This window comes from Drosophila montana, unplaced genomic scaffold (assembly GCF_035044405.1).
Source record: "Drosophila montana isolate Dmon_TW-CO22-7 unplaced genomic scaffold, ASM3504440v1 contig_3218_1, whole genome shotgun sequence".
NCBI lineage: Eukaryota > Metazoa > Arthropoda > Insecta > Diptera > Drosophilidae > Drosophila > Drosophila montana.
In genome coordinates, this window is record NW_026998098.1 from 589,174 (window position 1) to 599,805 (window position 10,632).

The 10,632-nt window shown below is 40.0% G+C and overlaps 1 protein-coding gene across 1 annotated transcript; it reads left to right on the forward strand.

Moving 5' to 3' along the window:
• Positions 1-708: 708 nt before the first annotated feature.
• Positions 709-2,063, forward strand: LOC135433671 (serine protease inhibitor 42Dd-like). The gene is made up of 2 exons (XM_064689843.1): positions 709-1,767; positions 1,831-2,063. Exons 1-2 carry the CDS (start codon positions 729-731, stop codon positions 1,947-1,949), a joined length of 1,158 nt encoding a protein of 385 aa, XP_064545913.1. The 5' UTR covers positions 709-728; the 3' UTR covers positions 1,950-2,063.
• The last annotated feature ends 8,569 nt before the right edge of the window (positions 2,064-10,632 follow it).

Consider the following 10,632-nt stretch of genomic DNA (forward strand, 5'->3'; position numbering starts at 1 on the left):
TGTTTCACGTTAATCTAATTATGAGCGTGCGTGGGAATAGTATGCATCAGTAATTACATTAGCTAATGAATTGAAATAGTATTTGTTTAATATTTATTTTCATTATTGTTTTTGCCACGATATGGCGTCTACCTTATTACATTCTAAATTTTTGGCTTTTATTGCTATGCAAGTCCGTATATTAGCTACGTACATATGTACGTACGGCCCAAATATTTTTAAACTACAGCAAAGTATTTCTCTCTGAAGCATTTAATTAACTTATTTAGGCCATTTTGTGGCATTTCAATCAAACTCATTTCTGGTTTGCCACTGATCGATATCGATGTGTGCGTGCAAATTGTATCTAATTTAAGTGATTTGTGTTTGGTCAAATCAATTCTGGATAATAATGCAAACGATTTGTGAAATTCATTTCATTAAATGCTTGACAACCAATAAAAATAAAATTAAAATTTCGGCTCTTAGGCTCTTAGTTCATCCCAGCCTTTTCGAATGAATGAATGAATATTTATGCTTACATGGAACTCATTCAAATTAAACGGTAATTTGTAAAGGTAGCTGAGATCCGATACTAATCGTATATATGGGGCTATGCCGTGACAGGTGATTATCTAATTTATTAGACTAACGACATAACATGAGGAAAACAAAGCACGTCAAATTGATTATCTTCTCAGTCCTTATAAAAGACCCACGAAAGGAACGGCCTAAGCAGTTTTACCAGAATGGCAAAGTTCTATTGTAGATTCCCAGTGCTTGTGCTGCTCGTTTTTAGTGCTTTTGAATCTAGCCATGCGGAGAATATAACCACGACTCTTATTGGGAATGTATTGCAGCAGAGTAAAGAAGATAATGTTATTGTTTCGCCCTTCTTGTTGATCGACGGCCTTATGCAGCTCTATTTGGGCGCTGAGGGTAAAGCTTCTGAGGAAATTGCTACGTTTCTGCATCTGATTGGCCTAAGAAAATCCGAGGCAGTCAAAAGGTATAAAGAGTGGCATACACTAAACATTAAGCCCAAAGGTGTAACACTAGATTATGCAAGTCGCATCTACGCGGCACGTGACATCAACATATTGCCAACATTTAGAAAAACCACAGCGGATATCTTCAGTTCTGAAATTGAAGCTGTCGACTTTGCAGACGCCGCAGCAACGGTCCCTCTTGTTAACAAATGGGTAGCCGAGAGAACTAACAACAAGATAACCGAACTGATTGAGACAACTGATCCCTCAACAAAAATATTGCTTCTCAGTGCAATTTACTTTAAAGGAATATGGCAAGCGAAATTTGAAAAACTAAACACCAAAAGAAAAGTATTTTTTACGCCTCGAGGCGATGGCAATATGCGAAAATCAAAGGTTCATACAATGACCCAGGTAAACAACTTTAAATACAAGTTCGTCAAAAAATTAGACGCACACGCCTTAGAGATACCGTACGCCGCTTCGAATGTTTCCATGCTTATTCTTCTGCCAAATACTGTAAATGGTATTGGCAAAATAGAACAAAACTTATATAAATTAGACTTCGAGGAAATTATACCACGAAATTCAAGGACAATGGAACTCGCCCTGCCAAAGTTTAAGATTGACTATAAGGAGAAATTTAACGATATTGTTAAGAGTCTGGGTATCCGCGAAATTTTCGAAAATGGCAATTTTACATTTATGTCTGACCATCCAAACTTATTTGTCAGCGAAATCCTACAGAAATCGGTAATGGAAGTGGATGAAAATGGAACTGAAGCTGCAACTGTTCAAGGTTTGCATCTCAGCTTAGCTTATTTGCAAATCTATCGTTAATTTGAATTCTACATTATTTCAGATTTCAATGTGAATCTTAAATCTGCTATGTCACGTTTTGAAGTTAACCGGCCATTTGTATTTCTAATCAAAGACAATGATAATGTCTATTTTGCCGGACGGAAGAGCAGCTTTAGCTAAAGGTCGGCCTACTACCCGATGCTGCCAAGAAATAAACGCAAATATTATACAGTGTGATTTCCATTTTTAAATAAAATATATATACATTCCGTAACAAGGAGATCTCTACCGCAATGCAATAAATGTATATTGGTATTACGTTTAAACACAGAGCATGCAAACAAATTCAGTTGCACTTTAAGTGCTTAATAACTCAATTAAGTTTCCCATTGCCGATCATTTTACAATGTCATAGCAAACCGCACACACACACACACACTCACACACATTTATTACAACTTAAAGAGCACTCAATTCTGATTCAGGTCAAGAGGAGCATTCAGCACTCCGCATCCTCAGCCATTCATGTAATGACTTTGGTCAACAACTCATCAAGGATATGTCAGCGCTGTTAGCTCGTGTCACTCCCTCTCTCTCTCCCTCTCTCTCTTTCCCTCTCTCTCTCTCTCTCGTATTCCCTGGCTCCGACTTATTGCTCCGCGGCTGCGGTCGTGGCTCAGCGGGCATTCAAAAGCACTTAACTCGTTAGCGGTTAACGCTTTATTGGTAAGCCAACAGATATGCGCACAATAATTAAACAACATACGACTTACATGACTTGTCAACACACAAGGCCCGGCCAGCCAAGAGGCACAGGTGTCCTTGCCACAGGCAACAGCGTGTGCAGCGTGATTTGCCATTGATTGATTGAGGCTGATGGCTGCCACAAATCTTAGCCAAGGCGACCTCAAGAGCGCACAGGTTGCCCAGCCATTTGTTACAATTCTGCCAACTTGTAGTTTCAATTAAGCGTAACTAATGCGATTAACTAATTCGCACACCAATTCCATTTTTTCCTTTGTTGTCAGCAGGCTCTTGATTAACGGCTCACACAAGCTAAAGGCCGAACCGTTGGGTATGCTTCTTATAATGTGCAATTCGTTAAATAAATTTATATATAAATATAAGTTATTCGAAAAACAGTGATCATTTGTATTTGTCAAACATTCATACCCTGTAAATTATTCTAGACTTAATACATTAATGTATACCAAGCGCAGGGTTTGCCAAATCTAGTTACTCATCTTTTTATCGCTACACTTCTGTGTTAAATGAGTTAAGCGCTTTCAGCTAATATACTGCGGCTGCTGCCTAATGGGATATTAAGCGAGGGGCTACAGGGGAGAAAAAAACTTGCCAGCCAATAGCTCACATGACTCAACACACGAAATACTCGGGCCTGGGCGAGCAAGCCAGGCAGGCCAGGCCAAAGGCGGGAACGCCGACGTCACTGGCGATGCCGAAATAAAAATAACAAATATCCCCAGTTAATTGAAATTCCTTAACTTTCTCAATTAAACTTTCCTGCAATGCTTTCAACTTGGGCTCGCAGTTGCCGGTCTCAGTCGCCAGTCGCAGCTGGGTAGAAGAAAAAAAAACGCACTCGGCAAGTTTCGCTCAATCTATATCTATCTCCATCTCTATCTCTTGCTCATTCTGTTGCGTCCGACGCGGCGTATGAGCAATGGCTACAAAAGCCGTCGTTGAACGTGGCCAACCTGTGGGCGTTTTTCGTCGCAAGTTTATGAACTTTACAACAGCGGCAGCTTCTATAAGACTATGTGAAGTATGTGCAGCCAGCAGCAAAAACAACAACAACTACAACAAACCCGTCTGTAGCCGCCGTTTTCGCATTAGTTGTAGTCTGCTTAGCAGCAAAAAAGAAGAGCCACACAAATTGTTATCCAACTTTTTTATACCTGCACTCATTTATAGTCTAAGAAGACATTTCCTTTACATAGAGTGTGTGTGGATCAGTTAGATAATCAGTAAGTCAGCTAGTCAGCATAGAATTCTTTATTTATATAGGTTTTACAAAGCAAGTTTTGCAAAAATATCTATCATTATAAACACTTCCAATATGGCGGATATTCGATCCTTCGCCCCTCATCTTAACCCAAGCTCAGCCTAGTATTATAGCAGAAATCCACCCCCAACTCATATCCTAGATATACTTATATCTTGTTCCTGATTTATTACCCGTGTGGTTGGCGGGCACCATAATACCTCCACAGCATGTCATCGCTTGTCGTACAAGGCGACTAATAGAGACACGCGGGTCTTCTGGCCCAAAATGCTTTCACCCGTCTCGTTGTCGGGCGGAAGCATATCACTGCAAGTCGCACGAGACGACGCGAATGGTCTTTCCTTCCACATATATTCGGAATGTATCTGTTAGATACAATACGGTTATAATGAACCCTCAGTTAGCGCTATATAACTTCCAAAGTTAATAAATTAAGTAACTTTTATATTTTAATCTAAATGGAATAATAATTGCTGATCGTTTCCCGCTCTGTCGGGTCCAAGTTCTAATTATAGACTTAAACTTTCCACCTTTTTTCCGCTCGTGGAAAGTAATCTTTGATATAGATATTGGAATTGGTGCAATTCTTTCTCTTCTATATCAAGAATACACCCCATACTAGCTCAAGTGAAAGTATTCAAGAAGAAGAGAACTTGCAACAAACTCTGCGCTCATCGTCGGAGTCGCGTTAGTTTATAAAAAATGCACAAAGCTGCCGTGTTAAGAACTCGCTGGCTGCTAAAAGTGGCTGCCTTACGACGTCTATGGCTCATTCTTATCAACTTTTGCCGTGCTTATAACTTCGCCTGCTCTCAGCTGTGTGAGCGTGTGTGTGTTAGCCTAAAAGGACTTTGTTGGCTGCACGCGACAAGCAACACCATCCAGCCATTCAGGCAACTTCTGCTAACAACAATAATTGTTAATAATGTTTATGAAAAGTTGCCCCTTCGCATCGTCGTCGTCCCGGACTGCCTTCGCCTTCGCCCTCGCCCTCGCCCTCGCCCTCGTTCACGCCTTGGCTGTGTCCTGGCACATCTTTTCGTTTTGTTTAGTTGACTGTCTTATTTCCTTTTTGCCTGTTACCGGTAGCAATTGCTGTTGTTTTTGTTGTTTGTTTGTTTGTTGTGTGTTTTTGTTACTAGTTGGGCAATTGCCTTGAATGGCAAGCATTTTATATTTGTTATGGGATCGTAGCAGCGACCAGATGCAGATCTATGTCCAGCACCAGAAGCAGGAGCAGCAACAGGGCAAGACACAGTTGTTTATGGCTTGTGATGTGCGCAAGTTTTTGCCAAGATTTGGTGCTGTTTTCTTTTAAAGTCATATATTTTGAGAATTATAAGATGAAAATTAGTAAAGTGCAGAAAACGCTAACAAAGACCGTTATTTTTATATTCTTTTCATATTACTTAGCGGTTGTACCAAGCAGAAAAATAAAAGTTAAGAAACCGATCTTATTATTAGTTTTATTTCCGACATTCAATCCACTATTCACTGCCACTACGATCTCTGGAGTATTGCTTTCAATTGTATATGATAAGTGGAAATGAAAGGCACACTTTAATTTAAACTATAAGCCAGCTCAGTTCAACTGAATTCGAAGTAGCATTGCTCAGCAGAGCCGTCACCTTTGTCGCCGCATTCGACATGGAGGCACATCATCTGTTGCCGCTTTTGCCACCCCTCGCCACGCCTCGCCTTGCCTGGCCCTATGGCTCATGCTTGACATCCGGCGGAAATGCTCGCACAATGGCCGCCAGCTGGGACGAGCTTCCGTCGAATAAGCAGGAGCCATTTGAGCCAAAGACGGTTGCTTAAGTTGTGCGCCAAGTGTTCAATATATCAATCAAAGGTGTTGAAAATAAATGAAAAATGTGTCGAAAGTTTATCATTGCTGCCACGGTGCCCAACAACAGCAGCGACTCCAACACCAACAGCCAACGCCAACGACAACGACAACGGATTTTCCTTTGCAATTTTCCGAAAGCGCTTCCAAACAAATGGGGCGTAAAAATAAAGTAGCATGGAAAGGTGGAGAACGACATGAAACTTTTTTCAAAATCGATTAAGCTGTGACAACCTGCACAACGACGCAGCGCCCTTCACAAAGTGTTTAAGGTTAACGTTTGAAAAGTGAAAAGAATTTTCACCAAATTCGCCACCCAAGGCCAACCGCAAATGTTGTAAGCGAAGGCTGAGTGGGAGTCTGAGGAGCTGAGAATAAGTCCCGAGCTGCATTTTACCTATGCAGTGGAATCTATTTTCAAAATCTGTCGAAAATTGTGCACTGGAAATAAGCCCCAGCACACGAATAAATGCAACCGTGCAGTGCGGGGCCATTTGCCAGTCAAGTTTCTGGACCAAACTTCAACAAGCAACCAGAAAAAAGTACAACTAAAAACATGTCGATGCATAGCTACTCTTTGAAAGGCATTCTCGGCATTTTCAAATCAAACAAAAAAACTTAATTTAAACATAACTTTTAGGTAACACATTTTCGAGAGAATAGTTTAGTTTATTTTCCATGTTTATTTTCAAAATTTTAAATGCATTTCAGTATCTGTTCACTTTTAGTCTCCTACAGTGATTGTACAGTGCATCTAACAGGCTGCCTGCTGCTTCTTAACATTAATGGTTAACATCATTCTTAACATAATTCTGCACTGTAATAATCTTAATGAGAGATGTAAGGGATGGATTGTGAAAAAAATGAGAGGGAATGAGGAGAGATAGAGAAGATATAGCGAATAATTAAGAAGATAAATAGATCAACTAAGTAGTGGATAATTCCCTTTCGGCCTGTCTCTCACTGTCTTTCTTTCTTCGTTAATGTTATTGCATTGAGTGAGTGTGAGAGAGAAAGGGGAAGAAAGGAAAGTAGATTCTTGGAAAAAAAAGCATATAATAAGCTGAGAGAGTGAGAGAAACACTTGACTAAAATGGTGACTTTATGTATATAATGTGTGCCTCACATTTGAAAAAGAAGAGCACATATTAATGTAACATGTTTGATTAACAGAGCCTGCAACTCTTTTTGGCAAGTGTATCAATAAAATGTAACGTTAGGCAACGGCAAGCTATTGGCGAAAGTGTAGCACAAAATTTTGCTGACTGCTGCCAGGGGCAGAAGAGACTCAAAGCCAAAAACGAAGCCCGTGCCTCCCCCGAAAATAACCAGCCACCCGTTCAATGCCTTTGGCTTAAGCGCCGCACTTCACTTAACTTTTTTTGGAGGGGGGAAGGCAGGAGGGTTACGTAGTCTCCAGTGTTTTGCTATTGGTCAAGTATGATTGGAATTTTATATGGCGCTGGTTCGAAGGACCTCGACGACGACGTCAAATGGCCAACACGTAGCAGCAGGCAGCGGGCAGCAAGCAGGAGGCAGGAGACAGGAGGCGAGTCAGCTCAAGTGTTTGACTTTTAGTTGGTTGGGTTTTTCGATTCGAGGGCTGCTTAAAAGCATTTTGCAGAGCATAGCAAATTGTTACTTGGTCTTTGCTCGTATTATTATTAATTTATGTTTGGCGTACTAGTTCGATCGAATCAATAAACTAGTCACGTTTGGCAACAACCAGCATCGAGCATCGAGCATCTAGCAGGAAACAATGCCAGAACCGGAAACGCATCTACTTTGCTACAAACAAAAGACCATTCGCAATTTGTTGGCCCGGCGAGAGGCAGGCTAAAAGAATGCTTAATTTATGTGCGCTTATCAAAATGGCGCTAATTGAAAATTAGCCTGTTATCATGCAATTATCTATAGACTCACCCGTCTCCCAGCCCATGTGGGCCGCTGTGGCGAAATTCAATTTCCACATCAGATAGATAAGCGGCCAAATGAAGCTCGCTGTTCACTGGCGGAAGCACGAGCTTGGCTCCAGCTACTTTATATGGGATCTAAACGAGTATTTTGATTTGTGCGCCATCAGATCCATAGATAAGCCTTACAGAAATTAAGACAAGGAGGGTGGGACCCCGCAGACTGCTTGACTCATACATGCGATGGGAATGGCGCGTAAAGTTAATAGACCATGGTACGTTAAATTTATGGCCAAATAAACGCAGTCTTTAGCTAAATCCTCTACACGGAGAAGCTATGCGTGAATTGGTTGACAATGCGAGCATGTAAATGCAAAAGGGGTGGATTTTGCATATCTAAAAAGGCGATTGGCATACAATTTTTATTCATGGAAAATTGAAAAACCAAAAATGGGGTAGAAACCCGAGCTACGCATAGCATGCAACCAAAGACAATATAAATATATATATACAAAATATTGTCTTTGATGCAACTCATTTTCTCTGCCATTCTTCTTTGATTATTATATCTAGGGAAGAGAACTATTTAAAATTTCTTAATTCATTATATGTACGTGCACATCAAATAACTTTGGGGAAAATGATGCTTTATGTTGATTGTCACAATACTATAAAATTCGACTGCAATGCAGTCGGTTCCTGACGAACAGTTCCTATGTATCGTAAGCGTCAAAATTGTCATGCAATAAAAACTAATCAAATAAATAAATAAATAAAGGAAAAAAACAATGCACAAGTAGAGTGAGAAAAATGAACAGCAATTGCGAAATAAATGCCACAAACAATTGACAATAAACTACATGACGTCCATATATATAAAAACATGCTCACACGCATACGTACACACACTCACATACTCGCACACACACACACACACAAATGGAGCACAGTGGCTTGCATGCGCCAGAGATATAAACAAAATTAAGAGAAACAAGAGCAAAAAAAAGGAAGATGGACAGAAAAGAAAAAGCATCAGAGAAAATAATAAATAAACTACAGTTCATGTCATGTCAGCAAGAAGAGGACAAACAAACTGCCAAAAATGGAATTGGAAAGAGAGCATAACAAACCAAACAAAGAAAAACAAAAGAAATGAAACGAAACGAAACGAAATGAATAAAAAAATATATATCACAAGTGAAACTACGCCGAGTTATACAGATGCGTGTAGTTAATTTAATGAGTTCTTTAAGTCGGGTAATTTATAGAGACTGGAAGAAATTGAAATAGGCTATATTTCTAACATTCAGCTGGCATAAGAGAATGCCTTAATGCGAGAGAGATGAAATTTTAGTATTGTTTTACAACACTGGCTACATCTTGAAAATATGCAACACACAACTGCTATGATTTAATCCCAACAACAACAACTAATCGATATGTGGAGACATTTCTCTAGCTTATCGCGGCTGCAAAAAAGTTCACATTGCATTTTCATAACTACCCCGTTTACCCGTACCTGGCCGAGCAACACTTTTGGCACCGCTTTGACTCCAATAATCCGTACGGAGCTGCGGGCCGCTTTCATCAAACTCAAAAATGTCAGACAATCGCCAGGAGATGGGCTTTGGCTGCCGTTTGATTTCGGATTGCTTTGGCACGTGCAACAGGAATGCGCGCTGGGAGGAAGACTCGTTCCCATCGCGCATACGATTCGCATATGTGTTTCCATTTTGTATGGAGACAGCAATATTGGTAAAAGCCGTCGATGATGATGACACGACTTGAACGCGCGAGCAGCTTCAACTCAATTATCAAACTTTGGATGCCAATTCCAGTTAGTTCAGCCGTCGGTCGTCGGTCGTCAGTCGTCAGTTCAGCTATTCACTCATCCGGCCTCCGGTACTCACACGTGCTGGCATATTTTTCGAATAAACAAGCACCGTGCCGGGAGTACTCAGAGACGGGATTCTGGAGTTGGGAGTCCGCACAAGCGGCAAACGGAAATGGATTTTTGATTGAGTGCACAATAAAATGTGAAATGCATTTTACAGCTGAAAAACAGGCAACAAAAACGCGCACAAATATTGCCCAGCATCGAGCGAAACCGGAGTTTAGCCATATATACGAGTACTCCCAATACTTATCCATATATATACATATATATTTATTTATATATATGTGTATGTGCGTATTTATTTTATATCTTTCTTTTTGGCTCTGTCTGAAATTGTTGCAATTGAAATGAAACTGGATGTGCGGCATTATTGCAAATTGAGCGGCGAACCAAAGCGTTTGCCCTTTTATTTCCCCCAGCCGAACCGCACCGGACCCCGCCGTATCGCTCCAAACCATTTTAATTTGCGCTCAAAGTTGGGATTTATTTGCTTTGGCTTCCATATTGATACCGCCTTCATGAAAGTCAATTTATTTCATTATAAAGTGCATAGGTTTTTTGGATCGCATCTCTCGTTCTTTATTTTGCCCCTCTTTTTTATGGTGCATATTTGGCCAAATTTATTGGCCTCATGGCTAACAAATTGCGAACACAATGTCGAAAAATTATTGCTCCGACGTCGTCGTCAACGTCATCGTGAATGCAATAAAAACAAGCAAATATATTAAGCTTCAAACTGCCGAAGTAAATACCCTTATATTGGCAATTATCAAAAAAAATCCAACAGCATGAACTTGATAATCGATCGGATCTTCATCGACATTTGCTGGAAGCTAACTCAGTTAAATCACAATATTTGTTGACAATATTATAAAATATTCCCACGAAAGAATGGTTCGCTATAAAATAGAAATCTTTGCCCGAAAGCAGTTTTTTAATTTGCTTTGTGGAGGCTCGTTTTATAAAGTTTTAAGGAATAGAGAACTGTGATTGGTAAAAAAAAACCTTAATTGGACTTAATACGTTTATATATAAATGTAATTCTGTGGTTTACTAAAGGAAAAGACAACGAAAGAACAAATGTTTCGATTTGACTTCTCTCGCAATAACTCTTCCAAGTTTACTTGCTAGATATACTGTTAGAAAATGAGAATACCCTCTATTAGAGTATATTTTGTGCA

Coding starts and splice junctions, on each gene's coding strand:
- LOC135433671 (XM_064689843.1), top strand. CDS start 729: ATGGCAAAGTTCTATTGTAGATTCCCAGTGCTTGTGCTGCTCGTTTTT. Junction 1,768..1,830: donor TGAAGCTGCAACTGTTCAAG/GTTTGCATCTCA, acceptor ACATTATTTCAG/ATTTCAATGTGAATCTTAAA.